Source organism: Dromiciops gliroides, chromosome 3 (genome assembly GCF_019393635.1).
Source record: "Dromiciops gliroides isolate mDroGli1 chromosome 3, mDroGli1.pri, whole genome shotgun sequence".
Taxonomy (NCBI): Eukaryota; Metazoa; Chordata; class Mammalia; order Microbiotheria; family Microbiotheriidae; genus Dromiciops; species Dromiciops gliroides.
Window position 1 is genome coordinate 574,959,641 of NC_057863.1, and position 23,680 is coordinate 574,983,320.

The 23,680-nt window shown below is 36.0% G+C and overlaps 1 protein-coding gene across 1 annotated transcript in view; it reads right to left on the bottom strand.

The window, feature by feature from the left end:
• COG6 (component of oligomeric golgi complex 6) overlaps positions 1 to 23,680 on the bottom strand; it is a 144,310-nt gene that overhangs the window by 12,521 nt on the left and 108,109 nt on the right. The window contains 2 exon segments of the mRNA XM_043997486.1: positions 3,706 to 3,785; positions 22,550 to 22,603. Coding sequence (XP_043853421.1) covers positions 3,706 to 3,785; positions 22,550 to 22,603 — 134 coding nt within the window.

Sequence of the window (23,680 nt, forward strand, 5' to 3'; positions counted from 1 at the left end):
TATGAGGTAATAATATATCTAGCATTTATAAAACACTTTAAGTCCAAATATACAGTATATATACATATATGAGTGCGTATATGTATGTATGTATATATATGTGTGTATATGCATATGTGTATGTATGTGTGTATTATATATCTCCAATATTTAAGTAAAATGTTGTTAGAAGGAAAATAAGACATATATGAAAATACAAAAAACTAATTTTCATTTAACAGGATAAGGAGGGAAGGGTGACAAAAGGGAGTACAGAGCGAGGGAGGGGACAGTCAGAAGTAAAACACTTTTGAGGAGGAATAGGTTAAAAGAAGATAGAAAATAGAGTAAATATCATGGGAAGGGAATAGGATGGAGGGAAATAGTTATGAGGATTGACTATAATGGCAAAACATATGGTACCTACATTGCTGGGCTATTGTGAAGAAAATTCTTTGTCAAGTTTAAGGTACTATATAAAAGTTAAGGTGAACAGGATGCTATCAGAAAAACCTGGAAAGACCTACATGAACTGAAGCAGAGTAAAATGTACTGTATACAAAATAACAACAATAGTGTAAGATGATCTGCTGGGAAGGACGTAGTTATTTTCAGCAATGCAATGATCCAATATAACTCTGAAGGACTTATGAAAATTGCAATCCATCTACAGAGAAAGAACTGATGGTATCTGAAAACAGATTGAAGCATATTTTTTTTGACAGTTCCTTAATCTGAAATTTTGTTTTTATCTGTTTTCTCTCATAACCTAGCTAATGTGGAAATGTTTTCCATGAGTACTCATGTATAACTTATATTGAATTGCTTGAGTTCTTGGGGGTGGGGGGTGGGAAGGGAGGGAGGAAGAGAAGTTGGTACACAAAGTTTTAAAAACAGATGTCAAAATTTGTTTTTACATGTAATTTGTAAATAAAATTCTAAACAATAATGTCCCGAAAAAAAATACTTTTCAGTTAGCATAAACTTTCCTTCCTTTTGTTTAAGATGCTGTGTAAGAAAAAAAAATACATTCTGTACCCATGAAACTAAGGACAATTATTGTTTTCAAAGTAGGAAAGGTTGTTGAGCATAACAAATAGATTACTAGAAAACAGAGACATAAAAAATCCTGATTAAGATATTTGTTCCTAAGATGTTTCACATATCAAAATAAATCCTGAATTTCTCAATATATTTCTAAAGTAACTATCACATTTTCTGTTTGCTTAGGCAAAAATATTAGAGGAAAACCAGAATTAATGAAATTTCATTTTAGAATGCTTTTCAAAAGGCATTTAAATTTTTCTGAATATAAAGAAAGCAGGTCAGTTTATCTGAAATTTCAGAAGAATAAATATACTTAGATTTTGTTAATGAACTTTAATTTATAGTATCCATTATGATAAAAGTATTAGCAAGGTACATTTCCATAAAACCAAGAAATTCAGCATTATTAAAAAATGTTTCATGATCATCAGAAATTTTTAGTTTTAATTTATGAAATGGGCAATGTAAATGTCTTCACTAAATAATAATGGGGTAATATATTATTTTTGTACAATCCATTCATTCTAAACTCCATTTGGCAAACTAGATCCTCACATGACATGGTTTTGAGTTTCCTCACTAAGCTCGCCATCCCTCTTCTGTGAATGCATTAGCTTGCTTGGTTTCTCTTACAGGATGTAATACTTAGAACTAAACAGTGTAGGTCCAGTCTGACCAATGTAAAGTGCTTTTCTCAGATGACAGTAACTCACAGAATTTTGGCAAAGATGTTAAGTTTTAGAACTGCCAAAAGTCTGTCAGCATGGAGCTGCTTGGGCTTTAAGCCAACCTTAATGAGACCCCAGAGGTTAAGGAAAGAAATATAACTACTTAAAATGTCCCATACTATTACTAGTCTCTTTAATTTATATTTAAGCATTAATCATTCTAACCAGGAGAAGAATTCATTCTAGATTACTTAGCTAGCAAGACAAAAAAATTATTCTGTTGTGTGGTTATAACAATTTAATAATTACAAGCACTTTAATAAGTTTATATAAAACAAAACTCCAAATGATAAAATATATCTTAACAAATATCACTAATTATAAATCTGTTAATTGGCTAAATTCAAATTAGTCATGCTAATAAACCTTTGTATAATGAATTATTAAAAGTGGAATACTCTAAAACATATTTTATTTTCCCCATTTCAGATTACATCACATTATGAAATCTTCTCACATTAATATAGTCAACATATAACTATAAGTTAATATATTCACTCAATGTTCAAACATGATTTTAAATCAAACAAGTAGGGGCAGCTAGGTGGCGCAGTGGATAGAGCACCAGCCCTGGAGTCAGGAGTACCTGAGTTCAAATCCAGCCTCAGACACTTAACACTTACTAGCTGTGTGACTCTGGGCAAGTCACTTAACCCCAAATGCCTCACTTAAAAAAAATCAAACAAGTAAAATAAGTATTTTGTAAATATTGTACAATTAATTAAAAACTCTGGTATTAGGAGATAAAGCATGGTTCTTTATAAGTGATACCACGTATTATCAGGTGTAACTGGATGTGTTTTGGAATCACAGAATCTTAAGAGTTAGAAAAGACATAATAAGCTATCTAGCACATAACCCAAGCTAATGAAAGAATACCCTTAATAGATGGGTACTCAGCCTCTGTCTGAATACTTCCAATTTTTAGCAACTTAACTTATCAAGTTAGCATATTCTACTGGTGAACAGCTGTCATTGTAAGAAAATTGTTCATGTTGGTTTTCTGACTTTTCACTATCCTGATTGTCTCTTTTGGGAATATCTTGGTTTTCAATACCCCTCTGAAAGTGTGATACCCAGAAATGAACACAATAATATAGATGTCTAATCAGAACAAAGTACAGAGGGAATAACAGTTCCCCTTCAGGTAGATATTTTTAATCTGTAATATCTAAATGGTGTAATACTAAACTGTTTTAAAATGAGATTCTTTTTTTTTTTTTTTTTTAGTGAGGCAATTGGGGTCAAGTGACTTGCCCAGGGTCACACAGCTAGTAAGTGTTAAGTGTCTGAGGCCGGATTTGAACTCAGGTAGTCCTGAATCCAGGGCCGGTGCTCTATCCACTGTGCCATCTAGCTGCCCCAAAAATGAGATTCTACAGTGGATATTCAGATCCACATAACCAAAATAATCAATAAAATACAATATTTAAGAGTATTCCAATATGAAAATATGATCTAAATGATTTATGTCAAAATTCATTCGATTCTATTCCCATCTGTTTATTCATGCATAAGATCCTGGAACAATGGCCTCAGCAATCATCCATCCCATCCTCCTTCCCTCCATCCATTCATCCATCTCTGTATCAAAGAAAATGTTCGGAGTACCACCCAAGCTACTAGAAGGAAGCATGGTACCGTGGAATGGATGAGAATTTGTAGCATGGTTCAATTCCCAGCCTTTTACTTACTACATTTATAACCATGGACAAGTGACTTAATCTTTCTGAACCTTAGTTTCCTCATCTATAAATGGGGTGATTGAATTAGATAACCCCCAAGGTTATTTCTAGCTCTGAATCTATGATATGAGATTAAATTTCATTCTGTACTATCTATAATGTTAAATTTCTGACAGTTTTAGTGGAAATTATGCCGAGGTATAAATTCATTTGGGCCTAATTAATACTTTAATATTTGCTACTTATTTAAATTATAAAATACTTACTTTACTGTGGCACTTAGAAGGAAATTCAGCTGTGGCATTAACAAGTTATCTGGGGCAGACAGGTATCGATCAAATTGAACCTGAAAAGAGAAGAAAAAAGGTAAGTTATAAGATTTACCTCTCAAGAAATAAACATGAATATCTCTTTTAAGGAATTAAATTTAGAAACAAACCCCCCTGATCTGAATAAGTTATATTTTTCTCTTAATATAAAAATCTCTTAATGTTTATTATATGTATTTGAATTCCCATTTTATAAACAGACCATAAATATCAGAGAATTAACAAAAAATCCTATTCATTTTAAAAATTATTTCGTTTTTTTCTCCAATTACATGTAAATTTTTTTTTTTAAATTTATTTTAAAAAATTTTGAGTTCCAAATTCTATCCTTCCCTTCCTCCTCTCCCCCATCTCGAGATGGGTAAGCTGGTATAGCTTATATATGTGTAATCATATAAAAGTATTTCCATATTGTGCAAGAAAACTTGAAAAAGAAAAGAAAGAAAGAAGGGGAGAAAGAGAAAAGGAAAGCAAGCAAGCAGGAAATAAAGAAAGAAAAATAAAGGAAGGAAGGAGAAAGAGAGGGAGGGAGGGAGAAAAGGGGGAGAAGGGGAGCGGGGAGAGAGAGACAGAGAGAGACAGAGACAGAGACAGAGACAGAGAAAAGTAGAATGTTTCAGACTCCATCAGTTCTCTGGAGGCATAGCATTTTTCATCATGAGTCCTTTGGGATTTTCTTGGATCATTGTATGGCTGAGAATAGCTAAGTTAGTCATAGGTGTTCACTGTACAATATTGCTATTACTGTGTACAATATCATCCTAGTTCTGCTCTCTTCATTTTGTATCAGTTCATATAAGCCTTTCCAAGTTTTTTTTTTTTCTGAAATGTGCCTGCTTGTTATTTCTTATAGCACAATAATGTTCCATTACAATAATATACAACAACTTTTTCAGTCATTCAAATGATGGGCATTCCCCTGATTTCCAGTCCTTAGCTACCACCAAAAGAACTGATGTATGTATCTATGTATGCATGCATGTATGTGTGTATGTGTGCATGATGTCTGTATGTATGTTATTCATATGTTTTAGATATAGGCATACACATTCCATATATTTATTTATTTTACAAATAGGTTCTCTCTTCCGCCTCCCCCACCTTTAAAAAAATCTCTTTAGGATACATACCTAGCAGTGGTTTTGCTAGATCAAAGGGTATGCATAGTCTGATAGCCCTTCGGGCATAGTTCCAAAATGCTCTCCAAAATGGTTAGATCAGTTCACAACTCCACCAACAATGCATTAGTCTCCCAGTTTTATATCTCTTCTGAAATTTATCATTTTCCTTTTTTGTCATATTAGCCAATCTATGGGTGTGAGGTAGTTATCTTAGTGGTTTTAATCTGCATTTCTTTAATTAATAGTGATTTAGAGCATTTTTTCATATGACTATAGAGAGGTTTGATTTCTTTGTCCAAACACTGTCTGTTAATATCTTTTGACCATTTCTCAACTGGGGAATGACTTATATTCTTATAAATTTGACTCAGTTTTCTATATATTTGAGAAATAAGGCATTCATCAAAGATACCTGTTATAAAATTTCTTCTTTTTCTAGTCTTTTTAGGTGCATGCCCAATTCATTAATCTGTTATTTCTCTTTCACTGATGCAAGGGTTTAGAGATATAAAATTTCCCCTAAGTACTGCTTTGGCTGCATCCCATAAATTTCAGTATGTTGTTTCACTGTTTTCATTGTCTTTAATAAAATTATTGACTGTTTCTATTTGTTCATTGACCCATTATTCTTTGGGACTAGATTTTTTAGTTTACAATTACATTTTAATCTATCTTTCGCTGCCCTTTATTAATGTAATTTTTATTGTATTATGATCTAAAAATGATGCCTTTAATATTTTTGCTTTTCTGCATTTGGTTGTGATGTTTTATGCCATAATACACAGCGAATTTTTGTGTAGGTGCCATATACAGCTGAGAAAAAGGTATATTTCTTTCTATTCTGATTCAATTTTCTCCAGAGATCTAGCATATCTAACTTTTCTAGAATTCTATTCATCTCCTTAACTTCTTTCTTGTTTATTCTGTGGTTAGATTTATCTAGTTCTGAGATGGGAGAGTTATGTTCTTATTGTTTATTTCCTCATGTAACTAACTCCTTTAACTTCTTTTTAAAAATAGATGCTATACCATTTGGGGCATATATGTTTAGTATTGATATTACTTCATTGTCTAAGGTACATTTTAGCCAGATATAATTTCCTTCCTTCTCTCTTTTAATTATATTTTTGCTTTTGTTTTTGTCAGAGGTCATGACTACTACTCCTGCCTTTTTTTTTTTTTTTACTTCAGCTAAAGCATGATAGTTTCTGCTCCAGCCCCTTACTTTTACTCTGTGTATGTTTCTGTGCTTTAAATGTGTTTCTTGTAAACTGCATATTGTAGGATTCTGGCTTTTAATCCATTCTGCTCTCTGCTTCCTTTTAATGGGTGACTTCATCCTATTCACATTTACCCTTATGATAACTATTTCCCTCCATCCTATTTTTTCTTTTTCTCTCTTACTTTTCACCCTGTCCCTCCTTATAAATGTTTTATTTCTGATCATCACCTCCCCCAATCCTCCCTCCCTTCTACCAGTCCCCACTCCTTTTCTCTTATCCTTGTCCCTATATAGGGTAAGATAGCTTTCTATATCTTACTGAATGTATATATTATTCCCTCTTTGAGCCAATTCTGATGAAAGGGAGGCTCAGCTACTGACTGCTACCACCACCAACCCATTTCCCCCTCCAGTCTAATAGTTTTTTTGAGCCTTTTTTTACATGATATCATTTACCCCATTCTATTACCCCTTTCCCTTCTCCCATTGCCATCTTCTTTCTCACTATTTTATTTTGTTTTTATGGACATCATCCCATGATAGTCAACTCACACCTGCACCTTCTCTCTATGCATACTCCTTCTAATGGCCCTTACAGTGATAAAGTTCTTAAAAGATACAAGTATCATCTTGCCTTGTAGGAATATAAAGTTTAACCTCATTTTCATGTGTTTCTCTTGAGTCTTCTTTTTAAAGATCAAAATTTTTATTCAGCTCTGATTTTAATTAGGAATGCTTGAAAGTTCTCTATTTCATTGACTATCCATTTCCCCTCTGAAGGATTATAATCAGTTTTGCTGGGTAGGTGATTCTTATTTGAAATCCTAATTTCTTTGCCTTCTGCATACTCCAAGCCCTCCAGTTCTTTAATGCAGAAGTTGCTAAATGCTGTGTAATCCTGACTGTGGTTGCATGATATTTGAATTATTTCTTATTGGCAGCTTGCAGTATTTTCTCTTTGACCCAGGAGCTCTGGAATTTGGCTATAATATTCCTTGGAGTTTTCATTTGGGGATTTCTTTCAGATCATGATCAGTGGATTGTTTCAATGTCTGTTTCGCCCTCTGGTTCTATATCAAGGCAGTTTTCCTTGATACTTTTTTTGAAATAAGATATCTAGGCTGTTTTTCTGATCATAGCTTTCTGGTAGTATAATAATTCTTAAATTATCTCTCTCAGATCTATTTTCCAGGTCAGTTGTTTTTCCAATGAGAAATTTAACATTTTCTTCTTCTTTTTTTCTTCTTTTGATTTTGTTTCATTGTTTCTTATTGTCTTGTGGAGTCATTAGTTTCCACTTGCCCAATTCTAATTTTTAAGGAATTATTTTCTTCAGTAGGTTTTTGTTTCCATTTGAGGTTTTTTTTTCCCCCCCAATGAATTTTTGTATCTTTTTTTTTCCATTTTTACCAAGCTATTGACTGTTTTGTCATGATTCTCTTGTATTACTCTAATTTCTTTTCCCAGTTTTCTTCTACTCTTATTTGCCTTTAAAAATCCTCTTTAAGTTTTCCCAGGAGTCCTTTTTTGGCCTGAGATCAATTTGAGGCTTCACATGTAGCCATTGTGACACGGTTTTCTTCTTTTAAGCTTATGCCCTGCTCCTCTGTCAACATAATGACTTTCTTTTTTGTCTTTTGCTCTTATTTTTTTTTCTGCCTATTTTGTGACTTTGTACTTTTATGTAAGAGTTGGGTTCTGCTCCTGTACTGTCCCAAGCCTCTTGTGTTGAGGCTTGAGGCTTTGTTGCTGGCTTTCACTGGGCTTCAGGGCCTATCTGCTGACTTGCACTAGAGGTGTGTGGTGGGGTCCTCCTTGCTGGCTTGTACTGAGTCTCTGTTGTCCTCTCTTGGGCATAGTGTCGTGGTTGCTAGCTTTCTATAGAGGTGCGGCCTTGTTGGTAGCCAGCACTGGGGTTGGGGCCTCACTGAGGATGAAGCCTCACTGTGCTGTTGGTCTACCTCAAGGCTGCTGACTTGCCTGGGGGTGGGGACTCGTTGGTAACCTCCCCCAGGGCCTGTAGCCAGGCTCCAGTCCCTTGGGGTATGGCCTGTTGCTGCTGATCACTGATTCTGTTTCCCTTCCACCCCACTGAGACAGACCTTTTCTGCTGATATGGTAAGTTATGTCTTAGTTCCTAAATTAGCTTTGAGGAATTTTTCAAAGTTGTTTGGAGAAGAACTGGCGAGGACTCTGGGGAGTTCCTTCCTCACTCTGCCATCTTGCTTGGTACTACCCAGTTTATTTTAATCATCAATTTCAACCTCTTCCTCCTGCCCCGCTCCATACCAGTCCCCTAAATATTTCTCTGGTTCTATTAAACATGAAACAAAACTGTCAAGCTTCAACTTTATCTTCTCTCATAAATGACGTTTAATTCAACAAACATTTAATATTACTTTTATTGACATTATATTTTCATATCATATTTATTTTGAATTTATTTTTCTACTACCTCTTATAGCAAACATTAAAAAAGAAGAAGAAAAAAAGCAATTTGGCAAAACTAACTAGCAAATCAGTGGTGGTTCCCCAACCTTACAGAAAAATTTTCTCAAATATTCTTTAGAGTCAAACATGGTCATTATAATTACAAAAACAATTTAGTTTCATCTTTTTGCTTCTAATTACATCATTGTAGTAGTTATTTGTAGATTGTTTTCTTGATTATGTTTAATTTAGTCTACATAAGTTTATATCAATCTTTCAGTGATTCTCCAAATTATTTATATTCATCGCTTCTTATAATATAGTAATATTCCATTACATTCATGTATCACAATGTTTTTAATTATTTCCCAGTCAATAGGAAACTGTTTTCAGTTATTTGAAACCACAGCAAGATCTACTCTAGCGTCTTGGTTTATGTGGGTTCATGAAACTTTTTTTTCAGGCTTTTAACCTCCTTGGCAAAATGTCTTAACAGTGTTTTCAGAAAGGTTGGACCAATCTGCAGCTACAATAACAGTATATTAATGTACTTGTCTTAAACACTATTGCCATTTTTTGTCAACTCTGGAAGTTTTTTGGGTGCATGGAGGTCCAAGTTTAAAGTTGTTTTGATTTGCATGCCTCTTTTTAGTGATTCTTAGCAAATTTTCATATGGTTACTAGTACTTTGCAAGTCTTTTGTGAATTATTGGTTCATATCACTTGACCATTTTAGATTGGAGAATGGCTTCTGGTTTTAAATATTTGTAAAAACTTTTAAGAGAGGTTAAATACCCAGATCTTCATCTAAAACATTTGATAAAAAAATTTTTTTTTTGGTTAGTCAACACTTTCACTTGTTATACTAGCTCTACAGCAAAAGCTTTTCAGTTTCATGTAATTCCAATTAGCTTTTAATCATTTGTGATGATCTCTATCCCTTCTTTGGTTAACAATTCTCATCCTCAACATAAATATGAAACTCATGTGATCTTGTTCTTTATAATTTTTATAATGTGACCATTTACATTTAGGTTGCATATGCATTTTGAGTTTGTTTTGATATGTAAGATGTAGGATTAAACCTAATATCTGACAAGCTGCTTTTCAGTTTTCTTAACAGTCCTTGTTAAAAAAGGGAGTTCTTCCCACAGTAACTTATGTTTTTAGATTTATGGAACACTGGGTTATTGACTTCAGTTGTTTCTAATTTTTCTTTATACTTTTTAAATTATCTACTTTTCTATTAAAATATAGTATTAAAGAGTTTTATGATTACTGCTTTATAATATGAGGTTTGGGAGTACTCTTCCTCCTTTATTTCTACTTTTTCATTGTGAGAGTGTAGGTGTCTTTCCCTCCCAAAGTAACCTCTTTGTAGTTTATATATTTTGTGTTATAGCTATCAAATTAAGAACTATCTCTTTTTTATTATAATGACATGGCTCAACAAAGAGCAATGAACATACCTCCAATTACTTACAATCTTTTTAATTTATAGAAAAAGTGTTTTGTATTTGTAAAAGTTTTTAGCATATCTTCTTAGACTGAGATTTTTTTTTGCATTTTAGAGTTATTTCAAATGAGAATTACATCTATATTATTTCCTTTTGTGCTTTGTCATTGGTCTTAGAAATTCTGATTATTTTTGAGAACATATTTGGTATTACTGTTATTGTACTGAAGTTATTATTTTGATTAGTTGGATATTTGTTTTGTTTTGTTTTCTTTGCTTATGCTAATCTCTTGTCATTCTAGTTCATTCTCTACTCAGTTGTCAAACTGATCTTTGTAAAGCCACATCTGAGATTGGGTCATCCCCTATTTAACAAACTCTAGTGATTCCCTATTACTTCCAAGATCAAATATGAAACTTGCTATTTGGGATCTAGTGACATTGGCCTCACTGTTCTTCCCCTATGGCACCACATCTCCCTACTCTATGCCTACTCTGTCCTCCACTGTCCCCCAAGGAAGAAACACTTGCTCCTCCTCACCTACTGGCTTCCACGGCTTCATCCAAGTCCCTACTTCTGAAAGAAGACTTTACTTATCCTACTTGATCGTAGTGCCTCCTCTCTGAGATTGCTGAATATATCTTATTTCTACATAGTTTGATATTGTCTCTCCCTCATTAGACTGAGCTCCTTGAGAGTGGGGACTGTTTTAATGACCTTTCTTTATAGCCGTGGCTCTTAGCACAGTGCCTAAATCATAGTAAGAGCTTAATAAATCTTTATGACTTGACTAGCTGACTTCAAATTAAATTGTGTTTATAAGCAAAGAGAAATACTTTTATCTTTGTTTTGCCAATATTTGTGCCTTTAATTTCTCTCATCTTATTGCAATTGCTAGCATTTTTAGAAGTATGCCAAATAACAAGGGGGGCAGGAAGCATCTTTGCTTTATTCCTATATTCACTAGGACAGCTTTTTGTTTTTCTCCACTGAATATAATTCTAGATACAAACACAACATAATATGCACATCCTTTTTATCTTAAAAAAATGGCCCTTCTATATCTATGCTAAAAGTTTGCTTGGAGCTTTGGCAGTGGCCTTTTCTGCATCTAATTGATGATTACATGTGGTTTGGGGTGGTTTTTTAAAAATATTATTATCTTAATTGTATTCCTAATATTGAACTATCCTTATCTCCCAGATATAAATCCACATTGGTCAACAGGATATATTTTTGGATTTTTTAATATATTCATTCACTTATATATTTTATATATTCACTCATTTTTATATATTCATTTAACATATTTATATATTTATAATATATTTATATGTTCATTTTTATATATTACAAGGATTTTATTTATTGTATTTATACAAGGATTTTATTTAAAAGTTCTGAATTAATATCCATTGTTGATGCTGATCGATAGTTTTCTCTCTCTCACTTTATCCTTGTTTGTTATCAGACTATATATGTCTCATAAAAGAACTTTGATAGAGTGCTTGCTTTCTTATATTTTTGAGAATCTCTGTGGCAATAGTATTAAATGGTCTTTAAATATTTGAGAACTGATCTATAAATCCATCTGGAACTGATTATTTTTTCTTTTGCTAGTTCCTTTATGGTTTACTCAATTTAATTTTCTAGGACTGGCTTAATTAGGTATTTTATATACCAATGAAATCACAGATCTATTCCCTATTTTGTAAGCAATCTTTGAGTTTCTGCTAGCACACTGATTACATGTAGTAAGGTCTGATACTAGCTACGTGACCCTAGGTAAGGTCTGCTTCAATTTTCTCATCTGTAAAATGGAAATAATAATAGCACCTACCTCCCAGGGTCATCGTAAGGATAAAACATGATATTTGTAAAGTTTGTTGAATGCCTTAAAGTGATATATAAATGTAGATATTATATAAATGTTAGCTATTAATATTTCTCTTTTTTAACATTTATTTATATAATTTTCCTCTGCTCTCAAAGGATCAAACATGTAGAAGTAGCTGTAGAGGTCTAGAACGTGTTTTCTTTTTTTAAAGGTGCTATATAGTGCTAAGAAATAGGTATATTCTCTACTGTTGCCATTCACAATATACCATGTCACATACTAAGCACTTAATAAATGCTCCATCAGTATTTCAGCTCTGTGGTAAAATATGAAAGTTTTTAACAGTCGGTTAGGATAACTGAAAGACGCCAGTTTTTCAAGGACCACCCTTTTGGGGAGGAGATGAACAGTCCGCCTGCTGCGCATGTCAGACTGCCTGCCGGGTTTTTTGACTTCCGGGGTGGAGAAAAGGAGAGAGGCCTTTTTTTGCCTGCTTGGCGGGACTCCTGACGGCGCGGCACGGACTCTCTCTCCAAAGGTGGCCTTGTCGGTTGGTGGCCTTGTCGGTTTGGTGAGTTGTTATAAGGAATATAGACTAAGCTTAGACTTAAGACGATTTGTATTGTGTTTCTACTTTCCTATCCTTCTAACCAACATCACCTTGTGACTATCATAACTATAAATAAAAAGGTCTATCTAGAAAACCAAAACCTGCTTCCATTTACTAGTTTGGGAGATAAATTAAGGGAAAGGTTAAGTAGGGGAGATTTATGATCTAATATCCAATTTTAAATCTCACAGTTTGGCGAACCCGAAGGGACCTTAAGGACCCTCCCACCCTCCCTAGTTTGGCCATAAGCCGGCCAATTCGGTGGATTTTCCAAATTACCCCCCCCCCCCCACGGACTTTCCCTTTGTCTAATCTCCCTTAAAGACTTTAAGCCTCTAAGAGTCTTGCTTTAAACAGAAAAGCCAGCCCAGTTTAAAGGGCAAGATGCTCGAATATTCTACTATCCCTTTGATTTTTCTCATCGGAATGTATTGGGACAGCATAACATCCCGACTTAGAGGAATAGTTTACTCAATGGTCCTTCATAACATTATTGGTTTTTTCCTCATTCAGGCAGCAAAAAGTTTTTTGTATAATAGTATACGTGAGAATCTTTGGGAAAATACGTTTAATATAAGTAGAAATTTTATGCCTGCAATTGAAATACCTTTTAATACCACATCCATAGTTCATACGACTAAGGATTTTATTTTTTTTTGGTTTTTTTTTGTTTTTGTTATTATCATTGTTTTTGTTATTATCATTGTTATGATATGGGGGAAATTCTCACATATGGAGAGAGACCTCGAAATGAAATTCTCACATATGGAGAGAGACCTCAAAATGGCTGTTTCTACTAGAGATGATCCAAGTTCAGAATCAGATCAGCAGAAACTACTCCCTCTGCAGGAAGCTATAGAACATAGTAAGAAGGGAGTGCCAATTCAAGTCAGAAAATATAGCCCCTTTAGACCAAGTGACTTGAGCGCATGGAAATCAATCATCCCTAGTTTTGAGAAAAATCCTAACACTGTAATTTCACAGTTAAGGACTATATTTAATGCATATCAACCCAGTTGGGCTGATGTTACTTGCCTTTTGGAAACTTTACTGTCCCCAACTGAGATTACAGATGTTATCTCAGCAGGAAATGCCCTTGTTGCGAAAGGTAAGGCCAATGTGGAATGGCCTCTAAAGGATCCAGAGTGGAATTATAATGATGATAGGGATTTCCAAAGATTAAAAGATGCTAGAGAAACACTTCTGAAGGGAATGGAATCTTGCTCTAGAAAACCAGAAAACTGGCAGAAATTTTTAAGCCTACCTCAGGAGGCTAATGAAAGACCAAACAGATTTTATGATAGACTTTGTGAGGCCGCTAGACAGTACACCAGATTGGATCCAGTAGATTTAAGAGATTCCTGTATCATTCTCAACACATTTGTTTATAATTCACTGCCAGAAATACGCAGATACTTTCTGAAACAATGTCCAGACTGGAGAAATCTCTCAGTAGATAGAATTAAGGAACTTGCAAATTATGTCTTTGACTCACGTGAGGAAGATCCAGATCACCCTAAACAGAGCATTCTGGCACCAGCGATTACTAGTCAGCCATGTGGATACCGGAGCAAGGACACTAAGGTGTGTTGTTACTGTCGTAAGGAGGGGCATGAATTGAGAGAATGTAGGACTTGGAGAAGAAATTCTAATTCTAATTACAGGCGAAATCAAAATAGAAATAGATCTTTTTGGAGGAATACAGAAAGGCAGTACCAGAATAATGGTAACCAAGACCCCCCTCAGAAGAGGACACAGGAATGATGGTGTCTTGGGGAGGAATGGAACATAGATAATGAAAGCCATATATTCCCAGATCCGGATTTTTTGAATGCACTTGTGCCAGTCCATTCACCTCCCCAGAGTAATGAACCACATGTCACCTTAAAAGTGGGGGAGACTTATTATGATTGTCTGCTAGACACAGGAGCCTCTAAATCAGTATTAGTAAGCAAACCAGATGCTGGGTGTAGACCTGTAGGATATTTGAATGTAGTGGGAGTCTCAGGAAAGAGCCAGAGAGTGGCAAAATTGAATCCTCGCATGGTATCTATGGGGCCCTTAACAGTAGAACATTCATTTTTACTCATGCCTGATGCCCCTGTAAATTTATTAGGTCGTGATCTCCTTTGCAAGCTTAGAGCAACCATATCTTGTGCTCCAGATGGGGCTGTCTCCTTACAATTGCCAGAGGATACTGTTCATTTATTACCAATTTTACTTACAGAAGCTCAAGGAACAGCAGGGGAGGTATCCAAAATCCCCTCTGACATTCCTGAGTCTTTATGGGCCTCATCCCCTAATGAGGTGGGGCTCCTTAAGTCTGCCATGCCTGTTACCTTTAAAGTTAAGGGGGGACCACCCCCCTCCATTCCACAGTATCCATTGTCTAGGGAAGCAATAGAAGGGATCACCCCTATAATTGAGGCTTTGAAAAGCCAGGGTATTATTATTCCATGTCATCACTCTCCATGCAATACTCCCATTTTGCCAGTTAAAAAACCCAAGCCTGGGCCAGATGGTAAACCTGTTTATCGCTTTGTGCAAGATCTTAGAGCGATTAATAATTATGTTATTCCTAGACATTCTATAGTCGCAAATCCGGCTATGATAATTTCCTCAATTCCCTATGAATCTACATGTTTCACAGTGGTAGACCTTTGCTCTGCCTTTTTCTCCATACCAGTACATGAGGACTTCCAATATTTATTTGCTTTTACCTGGAAAAATAGACAGTGGACCTGGACTAGACTCCCACAGGGATTTGTAGACAGTCCCACATTATTTTCCCAAATTTTACAGCAGGATCTGGCCTCTATTACCTTTAAAGCCTCCACACTAGTACAATATGTTGATGACTTACTTTTGGCCTCTCCTAATGCTGAAATTTGTCAGGAAGATAGCCGTCACTTACTGCTGGAGCTGCACAAGAGAGGACACAAGGTTTCTAAGACAAAGGTACAATGGTGTTTGCCCCAGGTAGAATATTTAGGATTTATTTTGGCTGCTGGAACTCGCTCTGTCTCTTCTAAGCGAGTCCAGGCCATTCAACAACTTTCTGCCCCCACTACTAAGAGGCAGTTGAGAGCCATTCTGGGAGCAGCTGGGTACTGTAGACAATGGATACCCTCTTTTGGTGAAATTACTAAACCCCTCATAGCTCTTACAAAAAGTTCTGTTCCAGACATTTTACAGTTGGATCCCCAGCATCTCTCAGCCATAAAAGAATTAAAACGGGCCTTGTTATCAGCACCTGCCCTAGGACTGCCAGATTATAGTAAGCCTTTCACTCTCTTTGTGCATGAACAAAGGGGGGTGGCTTCTGGAGTCCTGACTCAGTCACTGGGGCCTAACCAGCGTCCTATAGCCTACTATTCAATTCAGCTGGACCCTGTAGCGGCTGGAGTGCCACCTTGCCTTAGAGCAGTGGCGGCCACAGCCCTTTTGGTAGAAAAAGCCTCTGATTTGGTCCTAGGTAACCCTCTAACTGTGCAATGCCCTCACGAAGTGGAGGCTCTCTTACTACGTCACAGGACACAAGCCTTTTCAGATCAAAGGCTGGCTAAGTATGAAATAACCCTGTTAGGTAATGAGAATATCACTTTAAAACGCTGCACAGTTCTTAATCCAGCAACACTACTCCCTAATTTACCATTCTCGGGGGAACCGTTGCATGACTGTGCTTCTTTAGTTGATATGGCTGAAAAACCCCGTGATGATCTTTTTGATACACCTTTAGAAAATCCTGATCTTGTCCTCTATACAGATGGTTCCTCATTTATGAGAGAGGGAACCCGTTTTACTGGAGCTGCTGTAGTTTCTGATTATGACACCCTCTGGGCAGCTTCTCTGCCTTGCCATTTTAGTGCACAGGCTGCTGAACTTGTGGCTCTTACACAGGCCTGTAATATAGCTAAAGATAAGAGTGCCACCATTTTTACTGACTCGAAATATGGCTTTGGCATATGCCACTTTATTGGTATGATTTGGCGTCAACGAGGCTTTCTAACATCCTCGGGCAAGGCTATTGCCAATGGGGACCTTATCAAGGACCTCTTAGATGCCCTAAAACTGCCTTCTTCCCTAGCCGTTGTACATTGCCCTGCCCACACAGGGAATAGTGACCCTGTTTCAAAGGGAAATGCACGAGCCGATTCTGCAGCCAAGCTTGCTGCATTAGAAGCTCCTGAACATGTATTTAACCTTTCACCTTCTGAGGATATTCCTTCCAACCTAACCTATGACGATTCTGAAGTAGAAAAGTGGAAAAAGAAATTTAAGGCGAAACAGATCAATGGCATCTGGGTGTCTCCGGAAGGTAAGCCATTTCTTCCCCGGAAATTCTACCACCAGGTATGCCTCTCTGTTCACAGAAAAGGCCATTTTGGTACACAAGGCATTGTAGACTCTATTAAGAGAACCTGGATAGCACCAGGTGTGACTAATACAGCATCTCGAATCTGCTCGGGCTGCTCCACATGTCAGTCTTATAATCAGTATGCTTTTAAGTCCAAAGCTTATGGAGGGCGTCCTCTAGCATATACAGCTTTTGAGCACTTACAAATTGATTATATTACTATGCCAAAAGCAGGACATTATAAATTTTGCCTTGTTATAGTTGATCAGCTCACTCGGTGGGTGGAGGCCTTTCCCAGCCCCCGAGCCACAGCTGCCTTTGTTGCCAAAATTCTTCTTAAAGAGATAGTACCTCGTTTTGGCCCACCAGCCCGCATCGATTCTGACAAAGGCACACATTTCACTGATTCGATTTTATCCCAAATCTACTCTTTCTTGGGAGTGACTCCAAAATTCCACACGCCCTACCATCCACAAAGTTCAGGCCAAGTCGAACGTATGAATAAAGAGCTTAAGAGTATGATTGGCAAATTATGTACTGAAACCCATTTGAAATGGCCTGATGTTCTACCATTGGCATTATTCTATCTACGAAGTAGACCAAGAGGAGAACTTCATATATCTCCTTATGAAATGCTTTTTGGTCACCCTCCTATCCAAGCTAAAACTTTTTCCCCAGTTTATACATCACTGGTGGGAGGTGATACTTCTGTTGCTTCCTATATACAGGAATTACAGACCAGGCTACGTGAACTCCATGAGGCAGGAGCTGTGGTCCAGGCAGGACCATTAGACTTTTCATTGCATAACTTCAACCCAGGAGATAAAATATATGTAAAGAATTTTCAGAGAACCAGTGGAACTCAACCTGCCTGGGAAGGACCTTTTCAGGTATTATTGACAACTCCTACTGCCATTAAAATTGGTGAAAAAGACTCATGGATTCATTGCTCTCATATAAAGCCTGCACCATTCATAGGTGAAGAGATTTCAGATAGACCTGAGGTAGACGCTAAAGAGGTAAAAACCCTAACGATAGCAACTGTTAAAGAGCAAAGAAAGTTCAGAGGAAACAGGAAGTTCCCATTTAAGAATCCCACTGATCAGTTAAATGCTTTGGGACTCAGTCTTCGTAAAGTATCAGGAGACGGAAATTGCCTTTTTAGGGCTTTAGCAGACCAGCTAGAAGGTCACTGTAGAAATCATCTCAGACACAGACAAGAAGCTGCTTCTTATATGATTAACCATAGACAAGAGTTTGAGTCTTTTATAGTAAATGACTCCCCTTTTGAAGAATATGTTGATGAATTAAAGAAATTTGGAAAGTGGGGAGGAAATGATACAATTGTAGCATTTGCTAAGCAGCATCAGCTGAATGTTGTGGTTCATCAATTAAATCAGCCTTTATTGAAAATCAGTGGCACAGACAAAACTAATGCTAGAGAACTCCACATTTTCTACCATAAAGAACATTATGACAGCATTAGAAAGATCAATGACAATTCAGAAACCCCTGCCACTTTGGCATGCAGAGAATTGGGGAACCAGTTAAAACAATGTGGCATACCCCAAACTCTAGCAGCTTAAATACCTTATAATTTAACAAGCATTTCCTTCTACAGGCAAAAGCACTGAAGTACATGGCCTAGTTTTCTGGCCTACCTCAACTATTTTTTTTTTTTATTAATTTTTGGGTTTTTTTGTTTTTGTTTTGACTTTTGAAAGGCACTGAAAAGACCTGGAATTGACTGCACCTTTAAGTTCTTTAAGAGCACAAAAGGGTGCTTAGCGAATCTTTTGCTTTTTATTTTTTATTTTTGGTTTTGCTTTGGTTTTTTTTAACTTTTGTTTCTTTTGCTTTTCTTTAAAACTAAATTTTGTAAACTAAGTGATTATTCAAAGACATTTTAAGTATATGCTGTGGGTGAGGCTATCGGGCCTCAGAAGCTACCAGAATTCTTCTTTTTTTTTATTTACTCTTTCTTTTTGAGAGAACCATGAGTTCTAATGAGTTTTGTTGTGGTCTACTTGCTAAAAGAAGATTATGTAATAATGTCTAAAAGAAGATTATGTAACAATGTCTAATATAATCAGCTATTTACATTCGTTTATTATTTATATGTCATTATACTCTGGGTATGGTTTGGAATTATTGTATATATCACTAATATATTCTCAGTTATGCAGCATAGCACACATTTTTACCATCATATTGTCTTTGGTGAAATTAATGAGATTTCAGAAATATGGAAACTTATCATTTCAGAGACTAACTTGCTGTGAACTCTGACGCAGGCCCTGGAGAGAATATATGTGCAACAAAAGGAGAGACAGGTATACGTAAGTCCATGGTTTGCTTATGATGGTGACTATGTAGAGCACAATTACTAGGCACAGTCCAGTATTCATCCTCTCTCCCTCCTAATTTAACTGAACTTATTTATCTTTTTATCTCACTCAGTTGAATTCACCTGTGGCCTAGCACAATCACTGGCTGTCTCAGAACCATGAGATATGGTATGATAACCTTTCCATAACATTTTCAGGTGTCATGAACACATACTAAATTTGGCTTTGATCCAGACACATGGTGGTAAAAAGTGTTACACATTGCATAACTACCTCAACCCTCTATTACAAGTCTAACCATATAAAGGAGGGAATGTAATGGAATTTATTAATTTGATCATTGACAATGCTATGCTAAGGTTTTAAAAATACAGCAATTCAAACAGTTAAAGAAGATAATCCAGCTTTCCAGACCAGAGTCCAGAGTCCAGAATCCAGACCAGAATCCAGAATCCAGACCAGAGTCCAGAATCCAGTTTTCCAGACCAGAATCCAGTTTCCTCCTGATGACATCTTACCACTTCAAGAAGACAAGAGAACTCAGAGACTTTATATGAACTGTTTTGCTTTATTAGCTTTTACTATCTCCTTTCTGTTATATACTATCTGTAACATGTACTCTCTGCAGAGGCTCTCCCTTTGCAAGACTAATGTCAAAGCGTCGGTTCATGAGGAAAAAAAAAAATCGCCCCTCTGGACAAAACTTTCCTCTCTTCCTTTTCTGTATTGTTGTTCGCATATTATTAGTCAGCAAAAGTTATTATATTCTTTTTACTGTTCCATCAAGGAAACATTCCGTTTCTTGAGGAAGCAAAGGGGGGAAATGTGGTAAAATATGAAAGTTTTTAACAGTCGGTTAGGATAACTGAAAGACGCCAGTTTTTCAAGGACCACCCTTTTGGGGAGGAGATGAACAGTCCGCCTGCTGCGCATGTCAGACTGCCTGCCGGGTACAGTCCGCCTGCTGCGCATGTCAGACTGCCTGCCGGGTTTTTTGACTTCCGGGGTGGAGAAAAGGAGAGAGGCCTTTTTTTGCCTGCTTGGCGGGACTCCTGACGGCGCGGCACGGACTCTCTCTCCAAAGGTGGCCTTGTCGGTTGGTGGCCTTGTCGGTTTGGTGAGTTGTTATAAGGAATATAGACTAAGCTTAGACTTAAGACGATTTGTATTGTGTTTCTACTTTCCTATCCTTCTAACCAACATCACCTTGTGACTATCATAACTATAAATAAAAAGGTCTATCTAGAAAACCAAAACCTGCTTCCATTTACTAGTTTGGGAGATAAATTAAGGGAAAGGTTAAGTAGGGGAGATTTATGATCTAATATCCAATTTTAAATCTCACAGCTCTGAATTGTTCAATAATTTTATCAGCTCTACATTTTCCTTTTTTTTGTTTAGCATTGTTAGATCTATTTATCTCTGAAAAAAAATTCAAGTTTGTTATAGTTACTGTGTAATTATTTCTATCTTTTTTCAATATGGTTAGCTTTTTTGTGTGAATTTTGATGCTATGCCATTTGTTGCAGATATGTTTGTAGAGTGGTTCATTTTCTATGGTATTTGTAAGCATAATGTGGTTTCTCCTTTTATTTTTCTTGACATCATGATTTTATATTTTTCTTTTCTCTCGGCTGCTCAATTCTGAACAGCCCAAAGAACCAGTATTAATTCTAGGGATTTCACAATTCAGGATTGAGGCTATACTTGCCTCTTCCTTGTTCTTGTAGTATGATTACAACTATTAGAGGTTTTATTAATTGGGAAATTTTGTTCTAGCCTCATCTTTTTGTACGCATTTTTATATCTTATAATATTCTTCTGGTGCTGTCAGATTTTACAAGTCATGAAACTATATTCTCTGAAAACTGGAACTGAAAGGCACTCAAAGAGCAATGGAATTCTGAAAATAGTTTCAATACATTACAAATAAGAAGCAGTATAAAGGATATCACTAAAGAAATATATGAGCTTAAGAGATGGGTTAGCAAAGGCTAACTACTAGACAGGACATATATTTCATTGTCATAATAATAACATATAGCAATTATATCATGCTTTATATATATTGATATATATTTATATATATATTGATCCTCATGATGCTGTGATAAAACAAAGAAGACCCCCTTTGTACACTTGAAGGATACTGCAGGGGAACATTTTGAAGGCTGTGGATAAGAACTGCACAGAATGGGCACTTGTGGATGGGTTTCAATCTGCAGAATTGGAGGGAATACCCACATTAATGGACATAGATGCATATTTGAGTTGTTTCTATAGTACTGAGTTGCCGATACCAATTTTATTTTCCCTAACTCCATATAGATGAATGTTTATGTGTAGTAGTTTTTCTTTTCTTTTCTTTTTTTTTTGCAACACAATGAGGGGTTAAGTGACTTGCCCACAGTCACACAGCTAGTAAGTGTCAAGTGTCTGAGGCCTGATTTTAACTCAGGTACTCCTGAATTCAGGGCTGGTGCTTTATCCACTGCGCCACCTAGCTGCCCCTGTAGTAGTTTTAAAATAGAAAATATATGTGAAAAGCTTTATTTAATCTTCTATGTATTGCCTGAGAAACAAAAATTTAAGGTTCTGACCTTCTATCACACTACCATTTTATTATATCTTTCCAAGGACAAAAATCTTAGGGATCATAGAATTATAGACAGAGTTGGAAGAGTTCTTAAAGATCACATAGTCTAAGACTCTCATTTTAAAGAGAAATAAACTGAGACAAATGAGATTATGACTTCCCCAAAGACTTACAGACAATATCAGAGGTAAGACCCCAAGTCTTTTGACTCCAAAGCCAATACTCCTTCCATACTAATAAAATCCCCAAATTCAGCTTACCAATGTTATAAAGTTTGTAAATACTTTGATATACTTACAAATTATAGTATGCTGATGTAATATAATTGATGGTTACCTTTAAAATATATTTAGCTTAAATTTAAGTTCTACTATCTTAAAATGTTGAATGTGGGAGGTCATGTAAATATGGCTCTGTGCTTGGATGTGACTGGGATGAGTAATCATGTGCACACATGTACCAATATGCAATTATTTAAATGTCATAACAATCAGTGCATATGTATGTACTGTATATATCTGAGTATTGGTATATCAGCATTCATTATGTTTTAGGGAGTATATTAGTATAACACTATATTAAAAATATAGTATGTTAGGTTCTATCAGAACACTGTATGTTTCAGTATGTGTAGTATATAAAGATATGAAAATGTCTGAGTCAATGAAATATCAGCTATGTAACTGTTCTCAGACCAATATAAATGCTATATGTTATAGGCAGACAAAAAAATATATCTAGTAGGGAGACATCATTAAAGAGAAAAGCCTTCAAGAAACACAATGAAACTATGGTTTTCTTACCATTGCTGCCTTCAGTGATACTGAATCCAGGCTCGGCAAATTAGCTAAGGGACCCTAAAGAAAGGCAAGCAAAGACAGATGTAAGTTAGGTCAGGGGTTCTTAAACTTTTTCCACTTGCGACCCCTTTTCACCCAAGAAATTTTTACATGACTATAGATATATAGTTTTATAAAATAGGTATGCATAACTTTTTACTGTTGCTAAATTTTTCATGACCCCTCCACATTCAATTACAGAACCCCCATTCAGTTACATGACCCCAAATGAGGTCACAACCCACAGTTTAAGAAGCTCTCATTTCGATGATATAGAACAAAGGCAGCACAGTATAGTGGGATAAAGAAATAGTGGCCTAAAATACAGGAGGACCTATGTTCAAGTCCTGCCTGTGACACATACTAGATGTTTGATTCTGGGCTAATCATTTAACTTCCTGGTGACAGGGACAACTCTAAGACTTTGAATGGAAGAGAAGTTGCCAAACTACATTGCTATGGGAAGTTTTTCACCAGGAGCTCCTCAAACTGATGAAATCATACATCTAATTTTAAAATATATATTATTGTGGAACTCTGCCATTTGCAGATTGGTTCCTACTTTCAATTTTCCAGAATGAATATTTTGCCCAGGCTTAAATGATTTAGAAGTATTACAACTAAAAAAAACAAAAAAAACAAAAAACAAGGGGCAGCTAGGTGGCACAGTGGATAGAGCGCCGGCCCTGGAGTCAGGAGTACCTGAGTTCAAATCCAGCCTCAGACACTTAACACTTACTAGCTGTGTGACCCTGGGCAAGTCACTTAACCCCAATTGCCTCACTAAAAAAAAAAAAAAAAGAAGAAGTATTACAAATAACAGATTTTGCCAAATAACCTCCCCATACTCAAAGATTTTCATGGCTCCCAATTGCCCCTAGAATAAACCACAACTTACTCAGCCTAACCTTAAAAGCCCTCTACAACCTGTTTCCTACCTACCTTGGCAGTCTGATTTCATATTACTTTCTTTCCTTCACTCTGTTTCATCAAAGTGACCTGGTAGTTGGCTCTATACTCAATATTCCTTTTCTCTCCCCCGCAGTCAACAATAGGTCCCAGCCCAAGTCTCAATGGCCAATGTTTGGCCACTTA